Source organism: Solanum lycopersicum, chromosome 3 (genome assembly GCF_036512215.1).
Source record: "Solanum lycopersicum chromosome 3, SLM_r2.1".
NCBI classification, from domain to species: Eukaryota; Viridiplantae; Streptophyta; class Magnoliopsida; order Solanales; family Solanaceae; genus Solanum; species Solanum lycopersicum.
The window spans coordinates 30,641,223-30,661,141 of record NC_090802.1 but is presented as its reverse complement, the minus strand read 5'-3'; the positions used below and the strand labels follow the sequence as shown (position 1 = coordinate 30,661,141).

The window sequence follows — 19,919 nt, the reverse complement described above, 5'->3', positions numbered from 1 at the left end:
GGACTGCTCAAGCTGCTGCCAATGTGGACCTTGAAATTCATTGATGTGGACAGGCGAATCTAGGATTTCTAGAACACAGGTGCACCACTAAAAAAAGAAGAAAATAATGTATACAATGGGAATTGATCCTAATCCTCTAGGTGAACAACTCAAAATTTAACAAGTGCACCATTTGACCTTGTATCATCGGGTGCTAGCAGATAAAATTATATTAATTTTAGAAAACATATATACATAAAATACCTAGTTTTACGGAAAGACCATGGGTTCATGAGCCCCATGATTTGGCCAATAAATTTTCCATTGGATGTGGAACATGTATCATTGAGCAATGTGAAGTCATATTATAAGTCAATTTTTTATCCTTCCGAGCATCTATAGGCTGAAAAAGTTCCCACCAAATTTGGGCTAAAAGGCCAACATACCTTCCAATTAATAACTACAGATATATTAGAAATATGGTGCGAGAAATTTAGAAGTCTTAACTCCAACCTGTTTCCTCACTCTAAGTATAAGGAAAGCCACTTTACTATTTGACACCCACCACTAAGCAATGCAAACTTGGATGGTTGGATGCTGGCCTCTAGTCAACACTTTAATAGCTTCTAAACATCAACAAACATGGAGATACTTATAGGACATTGATTCTAAGTGAATTGCAGAGTTGCACCCAAAAATAGACAGCATTTAAAATTATAGATGTGGAACGGAAAATATAAATACTAAGATGATTCACCTCTGGTTTCTCAAATATCAAGTCATCAGGGACAAAAGGAACCATGTAGGATGGAAGATCACATCGTAGTATTGCCTGCAAAATTGACAGATTTATTCAGTGCGCAGTGGGATGAATTATGAGGTCAGAACAACATATCATAGGGAAAAAACTACATACTAGATCCTTGCTAAGTCTAGCCAGCTCTGCATCGGACAGCAATGCCTGAAAGCAGATTAACCAATCAAATTAAGAGATTAACTTATTACTCATCTTCTCTTCAAAGTAGAAGAATCATGAATGTGGAAGGGATCACATACAGACAGGAGGAATATGAGTAGTTCCTGCATGCTTATCAAACTGTCAATTTGCTTCTTTTGTAGTCCTTTGCAAGTAAATTAGTAATTTGACAGGCAGTTGGTATGTATGGCATACAAGACAGCCCATTATCAAGTCTTTATTGACTGAAGTGCCTATTCACTTCCGCATGCATTGTTCCGTCATGAATAACCAGATTATACGCAATATAGATTGTTGTTTTATTATTGCAATATACTTGCAGGGGAGAATACTGAAAATATTCAAAACTTCTACGAATTGTTTACTTCACATTTCACGAACATGAGCAACTAGTCTAAATTCAATTATTGCACAACCTCTTGGTTCCTGGCCACCATATTTTGTATAGTACTTACAATTTCACGAGATTTTCTCTGACAAAGGTTACAACAACCAGAACTGGATCTTACATTAGCTATCCCGAATCTACATTAGCATAGACTTCCGTTCGTAGATGTCCATATCTTAAATAACTAGCCTTTTCCATGACTCCCTAGCAACTTACAAGTATCTCACAGTTTGCACTCACCATCAAAGAGTTACTTTTTTAGTGAATGCATGAATTGACTCACCTAGATTACTGCAGAAGTTATTTTTGGACAGGTATGGAGCAAATTTGCTATTTTCAACAAGCTTTAAGTATCGCACCCACCACATCTTATATATTGACGGACTGTAACTTCAAGATCAACCGATGTTTCAACAGATTTGCGACCAAGTAAGCTTGTTTCAGTGAGCAAGTCATGCACATATGGGCATTGACTGACAAATTTACCTTCCTTAGACGTAGCAAACTCCAGCACAAGGATATATTTGAACACCCCCAAGTCCTTGATATCAAAGTCATCAGCAAGTTTCCTTTTTGATGTTTCTAGTTTAGGAAAGGCACTTAACAAAAAAGATGGACATTGGAGCATTGATAACTTGATATGGGGGACCAAGATTGGGTAAAAAAAAAATGAAATTGGTCTAGCTGTGATATTATGTTAAAAAAAGGGACCTTGAGCTTGAATCTACCCCAAAAATCTAGCTCATAAGATGATGTTGTCCAAGGTCATCTGTGTCCCTTAACCAATACGAGACAGTTAACAAGAAAGCAGAAGGCCGGTGTGCCTTGTTTGAGAACTTTTTCGGCGAGAGTTGCTTAGTGTTTATAAAATTGTCAAGATTCGTAGGAAGTTTACTTCATGAATGGAGTGGTCATAATCTGCACAGAGTGTGGACACTGGTTTTTAGATTGCACATGAAGAGTCAGATGGAACTTCACGACAAGATGCCAGCCTCTATAAAAAAAGGACAGAAAAGAGCAACTAAGCTTTCATACCATGAGAAAGAGAATATTTTTGAGGAGAACTCTTTAATCACTTCTTGTTAAAGAATGTTGTACACATTTTCTTATAATAGAAGAATGAAGATCAAGATCAAAATACTAGCAGGAAAAACTGCTACAGAATCACAGATAACCCTACAATTAACTTTCCTAAGTTTCTAGATTTGAATAAATGGTATGGAAAATAAAATCAGCACGTCTCTGAAACCAGCAAGTCAATATCTACTGATTTGGTGATATCCTAGCATCTTCCGTTCTCAAACAAACCTCAAGCAAACAATTAGTTCTATTCAGGCTTATTATTCCAATATTGAATAATTGGACACTAAGGCAATTTAGCAGTTGTTGTATTGCCTTGGGAATGTTTAGGCTTGTTAGTTCCTTTAATAGTACTAGTCGTACCCTTGTAGTTCTGGCCATATGTTATTGTGGTTTAATTACCACACTATTTTGTAGTTGTTATTGTTCTTTCTTGTACACTTTCTTTTTGTTATAAAGGTAACATTTGCATATCAATCATCAGCTCAAATTTGTTATCCAACAATTTACATCATATCCTCCCTCCACACTTGTGTGTCTCGTGTGTCTGGCATAAACAAAAGATAAAGAAAAGAAAAGAAGAAAAAAGAAAACTATTCTTTGTAGACTTTACACTGCTTTTCTTATTAAATGCTATGATTTCTTCATTGTTTTCTTCTTTTATTTTAGTTTGATGCGCTTGAGCCGAGGGTCTTTTGAAACAATCTCTCTACCTCCACGAGGTAGTGGAAAAGTCTGTGTATACCCTAACCCTCCTCAGACCCCACTTAGTAGGATTTCACTAGGTGTGTTGTTGTTGTAAGGCAATCTAGGAGTTCTCTAAAATTTGGTTTACATACAACTCTCTAACAAAACTAAGAAGGAGAATACAAGTATTAGATTAACTAAAAAGAATAGAGTCTCATTTTAATTAGGTTTATATTTTAATCTGTCAGGTCCTACAAAAGGAATGCCAAACCATTTCTAAGACTCAACCGAAAGAGTTCAGATGTAAGACGATTGCATACTTCAGATGCTCCATTCAAAGATCAATTGAAAATTGCTGCAATAGAGATGCAACAGTAGAATTGTTTTGGAGGGGGGGAGAGACCAAACATATGAATACTACATTATTACCACTTTCAAAAACGGGTCTAATCCAAAAGATTGACTGTTTCTACTCGCTATAGCCTGCTTCAGGGTATGCACATCCTATAATTTGGTGAACTGTGAAATACAAAGCTAACCCTGACATGCACATGCTGTGATTCCATATACAAAGGGAAGTGACTCAAATTCCAAAAAGATGGCATTTGGCAGATAGAGATGCAACAGTTAATAATGTTGCCAATATTTTGGAGCTGGCTGAGATCCTAGGATGCAGAACTGCTGGTTTTCCAACTACATACTTGAAGTTGGGCCTCTCTCGGTGACGAACATAGGTCAGCAGGGAGTATGGCAAGGAATAGTGGAAAAATTGGAAACAGGTTGGCAAGCTGGCATAAGTGATGAGACAGAAAGAGGTAGAACAGTACAATTGTTTTAGAAGGGGAAGACAGACAAACATATAGCTACCATATTCTTACCATTTTCAAGTATAGCTTTCATCCATAAGATTGATACTCACTACGGCCTACTTCAGGTTTGATCCATAAAATCCATTTCTTTACATATCAAAGCAGAACTTCTTCCAAATCTTATCACCCGATGTTGGGCCACCATATTATAAAAATTGTCGATGCTTCAAATGTTCAACCCTGGACGGGAGGGGGGGATCGAAGAGTTCCCACATCAAGGATTTACAGGATAGGTGGTCTCTTTAAATGATTTGCTCAATATTCCCCTCTTCAGCTAATTTTTGGGGTTGAATTAGTCCCAAAATCCAGCTTCTTGCAAAGTACAAAGCCAACACAGACACACACATGCTGTGATCATGTACAAAGCAAGGAAACTCCAATTTCTAAAAGATGGTATTTGGCAGATAACATATCTTAATTGTCAGAAATCACAAATGATAAACTAGTTTTCTTCTTCTCTTCTGTACATATTTCTCTTTTTTTAGCAGAGTGAATTCCAATGGTAGTCCATTGAACAGACATGGTCTAAAACAATTGGGAAATCGTATTATAATTTAAGCTAAGGGAATTGTTAAAAGCAAAAAGTACCACATTGGTTATTAATGAGATGGCTGGACTCCTTATAAGGCTTGGACAATCCTCCTCCCTTTTGAGCTAGCTTTTGAGGTGTGAGTTAGACCTAACACCTAATTTAACATGGTATCAAAGTCATGCCCATCCCAATTCGTTGTTCACCGATTTTGGGCCCCCATTTAGAAGTGTTCACGCTCCATTTGAGGTCTGGGCGTGCGGGGGAGTGTTAAGAAGTCCCACATTGGTAGAAGGATGGAAATTTGGTCTCCTTATATGGACTTGGACAAACCTCCCCTCATGAGCTAGCTTTAGGGGTTGAGTTAGACCAAGGTACCATATCCTTACATGGTATCATAGTAGGGCCCATCTTACCCGATGTTGGGGCCGCAAAAAAAATCAAAAATTGCCCAAAAACTACCCGCGCACCAAATGCTAAGCACTGGGCATGAGGTGGGTCAAATTGCCCACGCACGAGATGTTAAGCACTAGGCGTGAGGTGGAGTCTTAAAAGAAAAAAATCTCACATTGGTGGTTAATGAGATGGGTGGACTCCTTATAAAGGTTGACAATCCTCCTCCCTTTGAGCTAGCTTTTGGGATGTGAGTTTTCCACGCACGAGATGCTAAGCACTAGGCGTGAGGTGGGGTGCTAAAAACAAAAATCTCACATTGGTGGTTAATGAGATGGGTGGACTCCTTATAAGGGTTGGCAATCCTTCTCCCTTTGAGCTAGCTTTTGGGATATGAGTTAGGCCTAAGACCTAATTTAACAGGAATAACATGGACAAAACAGTTAAAGTGTAAACAATTCACAGCCAGAGTAATTTGGATCCTGTTCACGTGACCAGTAATACTGGATCAGCAGATGTGGATTGAAGACTGATATATTGCTTTGTTTATAGATTACTATTAAATCTAATCAGCTACCGTGTCTAAATGATACCCAGAGATGACAAACTTACATAGGCTTCCTCTGGAGGAGGCAATTTGAATGGAAAAAATTAAAGAAAGAATAATTGGAAATGGTGAATCTCATGTAACAAGTCACTACCAAGAGAAGTTAAATAAACCACAATCATAAATTAGCAGGAGTTACCTTCCTAATTCGCTCCTCCTCAACTTGTTCAACACATTCTAACAAATTTTCTAGTGTACCTATTAAATAAAACCAAAATAGAAACAAGTTAAAAGCAAACTAAATTATGACGGAATTGAAGGACACAAAAACTACTAAATAAATTAAGGAAGATGGAAAAGAAAATACAAAAGAGTAGATAAAAAGCCCAATACCATTCAAGGAGAAAAATGAATGTCTTATTTTTATTAACAAACAGTTCAATTTTTAATGAAGAATACTGTAATACTTAACACACTGCAAAAATATTCTGATGACTGTAAGAACCATGGTACCACATTTATAACATGATAATAACGTATTTTTGCCGAGGGGAAAGATGTCCGAATAATGGTGATTTTGGATTATACTAGTTGTGTACGAGAAGGCTCCAGGTCATAATTTGCAGGTAGTTAACCGCTTTCCTTGTAGGAAAAAGGCCAATCATCCCTCTGTCTCATAGAGAATGGCCGAGGATTCAGAGTACAAGGATCGAATCATATAGTTTGCATTGTGACTTTGAGAATCGTCTTAAAAGAAAAAGGTATGACGGATTGGAAACCCGCAAAATCACCACTGAAAGCAATCATCAATTACGAACAAAATTGGAGAGTTAGTTTTCAAGGAGAGATATCAAAGGCGGGTTGAAAAACTCATTAATCTCTCTCACACTAGACCAAACATAGTCTATTCAATAAGCTTGGAGAGTCAGTTCATGCATCATCCCCGAGATACTGATATGCAAAGTTGTCATTCACATTTGCAGTATCTGAAGTGTGCTCCACGGAAAGGTCTATCTTTTCTCAGACACAGTCACCTTCAAATAGAAGCGTTTACGGATGTGGATTAGGTATAATCTCTAGATGACAAAAAATCTACATATGATTTCTATACACTTGTATGAGGAGACTTGGAGAAGCCAGAAGCTAAGTGTAATCAAGCATGGAGGAAGAACATAGAGCTAAGGCCTAGGGTGTTTGGGAAATTTTGTGGTTACAAAAGCTACTAGAGGAATTGAGATTGTCTGAAAAAGCAAAACTTTTCTTGTATTGTGACAACAAGGCTGCAATAAGTGTAAGCTCATAATCAAGTCCAACATGACTGAATAAAACACATTGAAATTGATTGATACTTCTTCAAAGAAAGTTACGAGCGGTCTGTTGAGTTTACCAAAGGCCTCAACAAACAGACTTTCCATACACTTGTTTGCAAGTTGGCATGTGTGACATCTTTGTTTCAACTTGAGGAGGTGTTGATTGATTGATATCCTAGATAATTATAATATATATATATGATTAAATTTATATTGTAATTAGATGTAATTGATTGAGTAATATTGTCTTCCCTTATTTAGTCTTAGGATTCCTTGTATAAGTACCCATTCTCATGGGAAGTACATTCATCAATAAACAAAAAAGTTTTTTCTTCTTGAAATCTTCACTTTCACGAAGTCTTTCACTGGTCCTCGAGTAATTTAATTTTTTTTTTTGAGAAGGTAACATTTTTTTGTATAATTATTACCAGCTCGAGGGGAAGTGCTAGAATATAAATATATATATAGTGTCCCATAAGGAAAAGGATTATTATAGCATCCCATAAGGGGGGAATCAATAATATTATAGCATCCCATACGAAAAAATAATAATTATGTATTGTGTAGTATATAACTATGAATAGGGCTAAGCGGAATAAAGAAGATACACATCTTAATAATATTTTTTTGTGCTTCCACTCATTGTAGGAACGCAAAAGGCCTTGTATTACCTTCCATGTTTCTGAAGAAAAGAATAGAGAAAGAAGTAGCAGCAACAAATGTAATTGTAGCTCACATTTCTTGTTATATAAAATGGATATGAACTTTCCCTTTAAGGAAAGTGAACAGAGCTAACAGAAATGGAGAATTAGATATAAATTTTTTAGTCAGAGGGAATATTTGCATGCCAGTCTGTTGCATCACACAATAATAATTTGTCTAGAAACCAAGCAACCTATAGGCACTGAGAATCAGAATTAGGTAGGCATACTCCGGATTTTCATGTTACTACATTTGTGAACAATTATAAGTGCAGCAGTAACATGCAGGAAAGGAGGCCATTATGGAAAGGATTTATCCTTCTAAAGCAGGGGAAGCAGTTCTAACTTGTAACAGCCCGTCAAAATTAAGGTTCCCCAGAGTATATTACTAACAACAGTTAACATACCAAATTTTGCAATAAGTTGAATAGCATGTACATCTCCAATCCCGTGAACTCCTGCAAAAGAAATGAAAAAAAAGGAGGAATATAGTGCCAGATCTTTTGAAAATTGAGTTTTATAAAATGAAAGATTCCAATGGAGTACTACCATTAAGCTGAATCTGATTTGTATCTACTAATAAACTACTTCCGATAAGTCCAGTGAGACAGACTTATCTATTGTGACTTGATATATTGAAAAAATACCAGAATCTGTCTGAAGGCAGAACACATGTAACTAGCAGCAGCATTTTTTATAAGTGATCTGTACAACACCATTCTGAAGTAATGAGATATAGATATGCCATCCTTTTCTCCTCTTCATTTGGACTTTAACAATGTGAAAGGAAGTGCCATGAACTTCCCAGTAAAATTCTAAGTTAAGTGGACTCTTCGCTTTGATGCCGCACTCGTGTCAGGTTCTCCAAAAATACACTACTTTTGGAGAGTCCGGCATGCACCCATTGACATTTTTGGAGTGTCCGAGTAACATAGGTGAAATTTCTCAAGCCATTTCCATTTTTTAGAGTTCACAGTTTTTCTGTGTCTTGTCATTGCGTCAGTCATTATTGAATTTAACATTCAGAATGCTAATAGGCCAGCAATGCTTTTAAGTCAGTAACTCAGACCTCCAATAAAGAAGGACCTAAGTATTTTGTCGCGGTCCCCTGTTATGGATCTAGTTATGGGACGCTGTAAGATGAAATCTGATGTTTTCTTTCTATGACTTATGGTGCTGGTTTATTAAGAGAGAACCTGCAATCTCGAGTTGATGTACTAAAAAACTGGAATATTTTCTGCTTATCTTTCCATTGAGTTACAACAACTCTAAATACAACATTGGTGGTTTAACCACCCACCTAATAGCTAATAAATAACTTCCTACTGCCACTGAAATGAGAAAGTGGAGGAAAAACCTTCTTACTGCTAATAACTGCTACAAAGAAATAGGAAAACACAAATAATAGATAAGTTGTCCTTACTGCTTATAAACTGCAACAGAGGAAACAGGAAAACATAATGAATAGCTGCTAAAGTAATCCACTTTCTGATTAAATTTGTAAACTATTGGTAGACTAAAAGGGTGCTTATATTTTGCTAATGCTTTTCTTTTGCTCAAGTCATAAAGGCTTTTGGTGCAATGTTGTACTTTATTGACAGCACTTGACAAATACTTCTGGGTAATACTGTTCAGAAGTTGGAGGGACTGAGTGAGTTTAGTTGAAAACAAAGAGAAGCCCAGCAATCTACCTTTTTTTTAAAAAAAAATAATATCTTGTATACTAGGCGGTCTGTGAGCTTGACTTTACTGGCAACTTAATAAAAGATAGCAATGCATCAGCATGTCCAGATATAGTGCATCTTCTGACTACCTTTCAATCTAATGAAAAGATTATACAAGGAAGCACAAATGGACCTGGTATGTTATCAGATTTATCACCCATAAGTGAGGTCAAATCAACAAACTGAGAAGGTTTCAGTCCTCCATATTTTTCAGCAAACTCCTCCATTCCAAATGAGACCATCCTGCCAAAAGGCCAGAAGCAAGAAGAGACTTGGTAAATATTTCAGACACATGTCAGATGACAGAAAAATAAACAATTTCGTGATACCCCCATTACCATGTATCTTCTAAGTGAAGGAGATGGGACTCAGAACTATCCATAATAAAACAGCAAACGACATCGAAATCATAGCAAATCTTATGGTAGAGGAGGAAAAGTTTATCTGGCATTAACTATACCTTATGCTTGAATATAACGGTACTAAACATCGTGGTTATCTCTACATAATGCTGCCTCAACTTTATAATATGGAAAGCTAGTCCAGGATTCACCTATCTCAATCAATCATCAAAATTCATGGTGTACTTCCATGATATGATATGTTTTTCCATTAATTTCCCGATCCCCTTTTTAAGGAGATCTGGGGATTCAGAATCCATTCTATCAACTTCAAAACATTGACTTCATGAAAAGTTCCCTCGGTAGTTGTAGTGTGAAGAATCATCAAAACATGGGCACATTAATATATTTTTTTTATACACATGAATCAAATTCATCACATCTGCAAATCCTTAGTCCATCCAATAACTGGAATGTCGCCCCTTTTACTGGTCAGAGTCAGAATGACACTTGTTCATAAACAAATTCTGAAGTACATAGATAGTTGATTTTGAGTATAGCAGTAAATTAGCTCTCAACCACTTCAGCAAAAGTTGTATCTCCTACCCTATTCTAAGTGCATCTTGTAACACTTCGTACTTCCTGACTAACGGTTGACCCATTCGAAAGGAGTAATTTGATCTGAACACGGAGAATATGGTTGCGTTCGAGAGTCAAAGTTCAATTTGGATGGGTTATGAGGGGTTGATAAGGATGTATGGTTATAAACTTATAATAGATGCCATGCTTGCGTCTAGTTTTCAATGCTCCAAACCATTCGTCAATCCGAGCTCGTTACGGGAAGTATTCAATATGATGGGACATGCGGCACATCACCCATCATGTCCAAGTTGGATGTAATGGAGGTCATGGCTCATTTCGATGTGATGCATGACGCAACACAAAACCCATCACCAGTGGAGAAAGCAACGCATTGAAACCCAGGCTCAATCATCAACTAATAACTATGACCCTACGTGAGTTTTTTTGAAATTTTACTTCGTTTCTCTAGACACTAGGACAATATTTCTCTCCTCTCCTTATCCCCCCACTTCAAGCTAAGTCTATTCTAAGTGTTTCTGAGCTATTCTATTGTTAGTATATGGATTGTTAACAAGAATCATCTCTCAAATCAAAGGGTTTCAAGCTAACCCCTCTCAAGGGATTAAACATAGATTTTTTGGTGTTCTTCGTCATAGTTCAGATTTTCCTTCGAGTAATTTGGAGCAATTAAGGTATGTAAGGCTAACTCTCTTCATGCGGAAGTGCTATGTTTTCCCCAAATCATTTTCTTCATTCGCGTGAATTTCTCCACTATGAGACGAGTTAGGGTTTGAATTTTGAAACATTTTGTATAGTTCATGTATTTCATTATGAACATCATGAACTCCTTGTGATATCCCTAGATTCTAACAATATTCATGTCCCATGAATGTCATTGATTTACTATGATTATGATAAAACAAAGATCATATGATTGTCATCAAAAAGTATGAACTTGATGATTTTATGTTATGATACACATGACGATGAATATAATTATGATTATGAGCCCTTGGCTAAATTTTATCACATAAACAGTTTCGAAGGATTATTATAATTGAGAAGGAATGAGTTTTTAAGACAAGCGGCCAAAACCCGGGGTGAATTTACGTGGAGGAAGTGGGTTCATGTGAACCCATGCTCCCTTACTTAGACTAGGTATAACAATAGTATTGTTTCGAGTTAAATACTTAAATAAGTGCATGTGAACCCGGGCTCATGTGACCTCTTTTGGCGGTTGTAGAGTGTACCTTCAACCTGAAAGTCAAGAGATTGATTCCCCATGTGTAACTTTTACAATAACATTCTTCCGTCTTTATAGTGTTTTCTTTTGTACCTTTGTTATTGTGTGATGGAAAATCTTTTGAATTTTTAATTCGATAATCGCGAGGGAGTACATTTTCCCTTTTCTTTCTTTGTCTTCAGACTTGGGTTCTTAAATCTCCTAATATAACTGTTAGAATAGCAATAAGTATTTCTGACTTAGAATAGGAATTAAAATAGGAATAAGAATAGAAATTCTAGTTGGAAAAGGTTTCCAATGTAGTGTCTATAAATAGGGTCTTCATGTAACAATTTAGATATGCAATTCAACAATATTTTCTCAAATATCTCTCACATGGTATCAAAGCAATTGTGAGAAAAAAAATTAATATTTTCTGGTAACCTAGTCGTTGTCCGGATAATTATTATTTTCCGTCACTGTTTTCATAAAATTGACACCACCACTAGCAGCGAAATTTCCCGTTGAGCAAAGCCCAGTCATCCCCACCGGACGCCAATGCTACACGCGCCGTCACACGCCACCGGTAGGATTTTTGCCGGCGAACTGTCAGACCCACGCGCTGGCGCGTGTGACTTTTTCCGGCCTGTTTTTCGATAATTTTTTTTCTATCTGAGACACCTCTTCATTCCATGGCTGACTATGTAATTTTTTTCTGATTCCGACCAGATTCGATGGCCGGAATTAGGGTTCCAGCTATTTCAGGCTGTTTCCGACAATTTCTTTTAGAGATTTGAATTTTCCAACGATCAGATCTCAATAATCAAGATTTTTTTGTTGTTTTCGAGACAAATTTAACATAATGTCTTTTGGATGTGATGTTTTTGGTTCTAAAAATATAGGGATTGGAAATTCTAGCCCTATAATCACTTCAGATTTTCTATTGGGAAGTTCAAACTATTTATCTTGGCTTCGTCAGTTGAATTGTGGTGCAAGGGTCAAGGTGTGCATGATCACTTAACGAACAAGACTTAAATTGTAGATAAGGCAAAGACTACTGAGGAAGATGCAAAAGTCAAAGCACATTGGAAGACAGTAATGCTCAATTATGTAGTCTCCTATGGCGTTCGATTGATTCCAAATTGATGCCCTTGTTTCGCCCATTCCAAACGTGTTATACAGTTTGGGAAAAGGCGCGTGCTTTACACTAAAAATATCTCTCGATTCTATGATGTGATATCTCGATTGACCAACTTAAAGAAACAAGAATCTGATATGTCTACTTACTTGGGACAGGTACAGGCAGTCTTAGAGGAATTCAACACGTTGATGCCAGTAACTACGGATGTGGAAAAACAACAAGAACATAGACAAACATTGTTTCTAATTCTTACTCTTGCTGGACTTCCTCCTGATAATTATTCTGTGTTGTGATCAGATTTTAGCTAGCCCTACAGTTCCTACAATCAATGAATTATTCTCTCGCTTCCTTCGTCTTGCGGCAACTCCTAGTCAAAATCGTTTCATCACCCACTGTTGACTCCTCTATTCTCGCATCTCAAACCTTTGAAAAGTGTACATATCAGTCTACGGAGAATCGGCGAGGGGGAGGACGTTTTGGAAACCTCGATCCAAGTGTAGTCATTGTCATAAGTCTGGACACACTCGTGACATATGTCATATTTAGCATGGTCCACCACCCAGTTATGATCCTCTTGTTCTAAAGGAATATAATGAGTTCCTTCGAAATCGCGCAAGTAAACAAGCATCTCCATCAGTAGCATATGGTGCTCAACCTAATCAACCATCCAATAATGCTCATATTGCTCAGATAGAATATGATGAGTTCCTTCAGTATCGTGCAAATAAACAAACATCTCCACAAGTAGTTTCGATTGCACAACCTGATGTTGTCTGTCACGGGTAATCCTTTTGCTTGTGTGTTGCAATGTAGTACTATTGGAACATGGGTCGTGGGCTCTAGGGCTTTTGATCATATTTCTGGTAATAAATCACTTTTATTCGATATTGTTTATTCGCAATCTCTTCCAGCTATTACTTTAGCCAATGGGATCTAGACAAAACCAAAAGGGGTTGGAAAAGCCAAACCCCTATCTTCTGTCACCCTAGACTTTGTTCTTTATGTTCTTGGTTCTCCTTTTCATCTAGCATCTATTAGTCGTTTGACAAAATCTCTACATTGTAGCATAACTTTTTTCGATGATTTTTTTTTCTCATACAGGACCGTAGTACGGGACAGATTATTGGAACAGGAAATGAATCACAAGGCCTTTACTATCTTACCTCTTCAAATTCATTGACAACATGCTCCATTAAAGATTCCCCAGATCTAATTCACAAACGTCTGGGACATTCGAGTCTATCCAAACTACAAAGGATAGTGCCTAGTTTGTCTAGTTTATCTACATTAGATTGAGTCGTGTCAACTTGGGAAACACACTCGTGCTACATTTTCTCGTAATACTGAGGGTCGTTCTGAGTCTATTTTTTCATTAGTTCATTCTGATATTTGGGGTCCTAGTAGAGTCAGTTCCACCTTAGGATTTCGTTATTTTGTTAGTTTCGGTGATGATTATTCAAGATGTACTTGGGTTTTTTTAATGAAAGATCGTTCTGAGTTATTTTCTATTTTCAAAAGTTTCTTTGCTGAAATACAAAATCAGTTTGGTATTTCTATTCGTACTTTCCGTAGTGATAATGCCTTGGAATACTTATCATCCCAATTTCAACAATTTATGTCTCACCACGAAATCATTCACCAAACATCTTGTCCATACACTCCTAAAATGGTGTCGCAGAAAGAAAGAATAGGCATCTCATAGAGACTGGTCGCACTCTCCTCATTAAATCCCATGTTCCGCTGCGTTTTTGGGGCAATGCAGTCCTTTTAGCTTGTTATTTAATTAACAGAATGCCCTCTTCGTCTATTCAGAATCAAGTTCCACATTCCATACTGTTTCCTCATTCACATCTCTATCCTATTCCCCCTCGTGTCTTTGGGAGCACATGCTTTGTTCATAATTTAGCCCCAAGGAAAGATAAATTAGCTCCTCGTGCCCTCAAATGTGTCTTTCTTGGTTACTCTCAAGTTCAAAATGGGTAACGTTGTTATTCACATGATCTTCATCGATACGTTATGTCTGCTAATGTTACATTTTTTTCAGTCTCAGCCTTACTATACATCTTCTAATCATACTGATGTCTCTATGGTCTTACCCATAGCTCAAGTTTTACCTGTGCTAACCTTTGAGGGATCTACAGTTACGTCACATCTCCACTTGCAGTGCCACCACTACTAACTTATCAGTCCACGTCCAACCCTAGTCCCAGATGATTCATGTCATGCGCCAATCCCTGCTCCTACTACAGACTTCCCTCTATCAAGCCCACCGCTTGTATTTCAAAAAGGTATACGATCTACTTGAAATACTAACCCGCATTATACCTTCTTAAGTTATCATCGTCTATCATCACCCCATTATGTCTTTGTGTCGTCTTTGTTCTCTATTTCCATTCCTAAGACTACAGGTGAAGCACTTTCTCATTCTGGATGGAGGCAAGTTATGGTTGATGAGATGTCTGCTTTACATAAGAGTGGTACTTGGGAGCTTGTCTCCCTTCCTGCAGTTAAATCTACCGTTGGTTGTCGTTGGGTTTATGAAGTCAAAATTGGTCCAGATGGTCAGGTTGATCAACTTAAGGCTCGCCTTGTCGCCAAAGGGTATACTCAGATATTTGGGCTAGATTATAGTGACACTTTCGCTCCTGTGGCTAAAATAGCATTTGTTTGTCTTTTTCTATCTATGGCTACCGTTCGTCATTGGCCTCTATATCAGTTGGACATAAAGAACGTTTTTCTGCATGGTGATCTTGAGAAAGAAGTCTATGGAGCAACCACCTGGTTTTGTTGCTCAGGGGGAGTCTAGTAGCCTTGTTGTCGATTGCGTAGGTCACTCTATGGTCTGAAACAGTCTCCTCGAGCTTGGTTTGGGAAGTTCAGCACAGTAATTCAGGAGTTTGGCATGACTAGTAGTGGAGTTGATCACTCTGTGTTTTATCGACATTCCACACCAGGTCGATGTATCTATTTGGCTGTTTATGTTGATATTGTTATCACCAGTAATGATCAAGATGGTATCACCAATTTAAAGCAACATCTTTTTAAGCACTTTCAAACTAAAGACCTTGGCAGATTGAAGTATTTTCTAGGTATTGAGGTTGCTCAATCTAGATCAGGCATTGTTATCTCTCAACGCAAGTATACCTTAGACATTCTTGAGGAGACAGTAATGATGGGATGTAGACCTATTGACACTCCGATGGATCCAAATGTTAAAGTTCTTCCGAGATAGGGGTAGCCACTTAGTAATCCTGAAAGGTATAGACGACTTGTTGGAAAGTTGAATTATCTCCCAATGACTAGACCAGACATCTCTTTTCCTGTGAGTATTGTAAGTCAGTTTATGACTTCCCCTTGTGATAGTCATTGGGAAGCAGTTGTTTGTATTTATTCGATATATAAAGTCAGCCCCCGGCAAAGGACTACTCTTTGAGGATCAAGGTCATGAGCATATCATTGGATATACAGACGCTGATTGGGCAGGATCACCCTCTGACAGACATTCGACATCCAGATATTGTGTTTTAGTTGGAGGTAATTTGGTGTCGTGGAAGAGTAAGAAACAAAATGTGGTCGCTCGATCTAGTGCAGAATCAGAATATCGAGCAATGACGACAACAACTTGTGAGTTAGTTTGGCTCAAACAGTTACTGGGAGAACTAAAATATGACAAAATTGATCAGATGGAATTTGTGTGTGATAATCAAGCGGCTCTTCATATCGCATCAAATCCAGTGTTTCATGAAAAGACTAAGCACATTGAGATTGATTGTCACTTTGTCAGAGAAAAGATACTCTCAGGAGATATTGCTACAAAATTTGTGAAGTCAAATGATCAGCTTGCAGATATGTTCACCAAGTTTCTCACATGTCCTCGTATTAATTACATTTGTAACAAGCTAGGTGCATATGATTTGTATGCACCAGCTTGAGGGGGAGTGTTAGAATAGGAATTAATAAAAGAGATTGTGCACCCATCTTCTTGAATCCTGGATACACATCTGCTCGAAACTATATGCCAATGTATGATAAGGGTAATACTGCTAATTTTCCTCTATGTTACCCTCAATATGAGTACTATATGGATTTTTACGCTAACTTATGATATCTATAATTCGTTACCCTAACCAGGTAATGGGATGGCTATGCCGATCGAGAGAGATCAGATTACATGCTCTCACATTGTGGATATGTCGGTTATTTAAGGAACTCCTATAAAAGGGATATTGTATGTAAATGATGACAATGTTAATTTTATTCTAATGTATGTATTCCTTGATTCTCGTCACATTTTTTTCACTATGCTTTGGATTGTCCTTTTTCCCTTCATGCAATTCTTACGTTTCTTCAATATGTTTTACATACGAGTACCATTTCACATGTACTTACACCCATTTTCTTGGGAGCAATGCATTTCAGAATGAAGGTTCAAACACCCAGGACAACAAGGCTACTCACTAGGTTTCCGCACACTCAACTATTAGTGAGCCCCACTTGATATTGGGGTGTAGTCTTTATTTATTTAGCTTCAACAGCTTGCGGGTATGTCAGAGCCTTGTCTCGATAAACGTTATTATTCATGTTATGCTTGGAGGATTCATAAATAGACGAGCCTAGGTGCTCAGTTATACATACTTTATCAGTTTTTTTTTAAATTTTTATGACAAGTTATGAATTTAAAGCAAGTATTTATGAATGGAATTCTTTTAATGACTTTATCATATGGATCTATTTCATATACTTTATGTACGTTTCAAGTTCTATGTTATGTAGAGCTAGTTCACTCGGGCATGTTGAAGTCATTGCAGGTCTGTCCACCCAGCCCTAAGTTCATGGCGTGACACATCTCATCCAAATTTAGCATAATAGCTCCAGCAGTTTAATTAACTACAGCATCTACACCAGTTTGATCCTATACAATCCCAAAGGTAAAAGAAAAGGATGTCGATCTAAGATATTCATCAAGAAGCAAAGTAATATGAGCTGATTCAAGTCTAAACCAGCACAAATTAATCAACATGCTGAAGGGAAGTGAACTAACTCAAACCCACGAGGAGCTATTCGTAGAAGGCGTAATGATGGAGATAGAATCTGGAAAAAATCTTTATCCGGGGAAACAACTCGTACCTGTATAAATAATAGTGTAAGCAACAAATCTATCAGCTGATAACAAATCAAGGTCTTAAGATACAACTTGTTTGCAAGAAAAACTGACCACATCGATCCCTAAAATAAGAATCGTATTATACGTAAGCTGATGAAATTCTGCAATCCAAATTTTGGGTGTATAAACAAAAGAAAAAATGAATGCAGAGATTATGAAAACAAAGGAGACATATCAATGCTGAGATCTCAAAATGAAGACACGACAAACTACAGAATACTCATATTACAATTCAATATTTATGTCCAGATGACAGTAATTTTCATTATTAACAACAAAGTGATGTTGGAAAACGAAAAGCTTTTAAGAAGATCAATTCACAGGGGAATGCTTTTCAGATTCACTTATTAAAAGGACCTCTTTGCCCACATTTACTTTGAGTACGAAATAACTTTTTACAGGCACTATCAGCTCTCTTCTACAGCTATGCAGCAGAGAAACAAAAGGTCACTACTGTCCAAGTGGCCACCTAACATACCTTTCTCATGCTACAATTATATGTTTGATTGGTATGAAGGAAAACTGTTTTCTACGGAAAATGATTTCCTTGAAAAAGTTTTTTTTTGGAAAATAAGTGGTTCCTTACTTATTTTCTAGTGTTTAGTAAGTAATCAAGAAGCTATTATTCCTAGAGTATTTATATGTAATCTAACAAACCACTACGGAGGTGGGATGGGATGGGGAGGCAGGGGTGGGATTGTCAAGAGGTGAGGGTTGGAGAATTAGGTGGGTGGGAAGGAGACAATAAACTCAGAATGCAACTTATTTTCCTTACTTCCGTTAGTGAAGTCATTTTTCTCATTTTTTAAGAAAATGTTTTCGTAGAGAATATTTTCCAAACATTTTGACCAACCATACATAGGTAACCAAACACACTCATATATTTAGGGGTGGCAATTGGGCAGGTTGGTTGAACTTGGGCGGGTCATAATGGGTCAGGAAAACAATTGGGTCAAGACCCAACCCAACCCAAATTTGCTTGGGTCAAAAAGGGTTAGGTGATGGGTTATACAACGGGTCAAGATCCAACTCAATTTTTACTAAGCTTAATTGTTTTATTTGTTCTTCTAAACTATTTTAGTACCTAATATAAATATTTTTTTCCTTTATTATGGCTAAATATAACATATCAAATTGAAAAAATAAAAATACAAATATCATGACAAGATTCCTCATGAGCCAATTCGGGTTACATTTTCAACCCAATTTTTCATGGGTTGAAATGGATTGAGGTAATGAATGGACGGGTCAATAATGTTAGACAATTGACATTTTTTCAGCTTATTATTATTTTTACTGTTTTTTACTTATTTCAATTTAGTGCTTCCTATTTTCTAGATAGACTTAGTCAACTTTAGTTGCTCAACTTTCTGAAGTTAGTGGCCCCATTTTATGGTAGTTAGTGGCACATGTTCTTATTTTAGTTTTAATGTTTATGTTTTTTCTTTGTATAAATTTAGACTTTCTGCAGATTAATATACACAAGAAATTTCATAAGTTCACTCCATTTTTATTTTTTCAAATCAGTTTCTTGAGTATTTTTGTTCTAACAGTGGCATCAGAGCCTCTAGTTCATCTTACAGGACAAAAAAAAAGTTTTAACCTACAACACAAATAGCATCCAACAACCTACCTTCAAATCCACCATTCACTTTCACTGGTGAAAATTACCAAATCTGGTTTGTGAAGATGCAAGCTTTTTTGGAAGCCTATGAACTTTGGGAAACTGTGACGGAAGATAAACCACTTGCTGCTCTACCAGCAAATCCTACCTTGGCTCAGATCAAATCCAACAACAAAGAACAGGCAAAGAAATCTAAAGCCAAGTCGCTTATGCAGAATGCCGTGGCAGATACTGTCTTTTACAGAATCATGGCTTGCAAAACTGCAAAAGAGGCTTGGGATAGGTTGAAAGAAGAATATCAAGGCAGCGATAGAACACGTCAAATGCAAGTGTTGAACCTTAAAAGAGAGCTTGAGTCCTTGAATATGCAGGAGGATGAAACTATCAGTAAGTATGTTGATCGAATATCCTTAATTGTTAATAACACTAGACTTCTAGGTGAAGAATTTACAGAAAAACGAATTATGGAGAAAGTTCTTGTGACTCTTCCTGAGAGATTTGAATCTAAGATTTCCTCTCTTGAAGAACTAAGGACCTGAGCAAACTTTCATTAGGTGAACTAATGAGTGTTCTTCAAGCACAAGAGCAAAGGAGGACTACGAGACGGGAAAAGTTCATTGAAGGAGCTTTCTCTGTACAAAAGCAAAAAGGAAAGCAACAAT

At 37.1% G+C, this 19,919-nt stretch overlaps 1 protein-coding gene across 2 annotated transcripts in view; it reads right to left on the bottom strand.

Annotated features, from left to right (window-relative positions):
* Window positions 1-19,919, bottom strand: part of LOC101265105 (uncharacterized) — a 39,432-nt gene that overhangs the window by 750 nt on the left and 18,763 nt on the right. For both annotated transcript variants that reach the window (XM_004234764.4, XM_010319599.3), the window contains 6 exons: window positions 17,511-17,596; window positions 9,317-9,426; window positions 7,867-7,917; window positions 5,648-5,706; window positions 896-940; window positions 737-811 (listed from right to left, as the gene is read on the bottom strand). In XM_004234764.4, coding sequence (XP_004234812.1) covers window positions 737-811; window positions 896-940; window positions 5,648-5,706; window positions 7,867-7,917; window positions 9,317-9,426; window positions 17,511-17,596 — 426 coding nt within the window. The remainder of the gene's footprint in view (window positions 1-736; window positions 812-895; window positions 941-5,647; window positions 5,707-7,866; window positions 7,918-9,316; window positions 9,427-17,510; window positions 17,597-19,919) is intronic.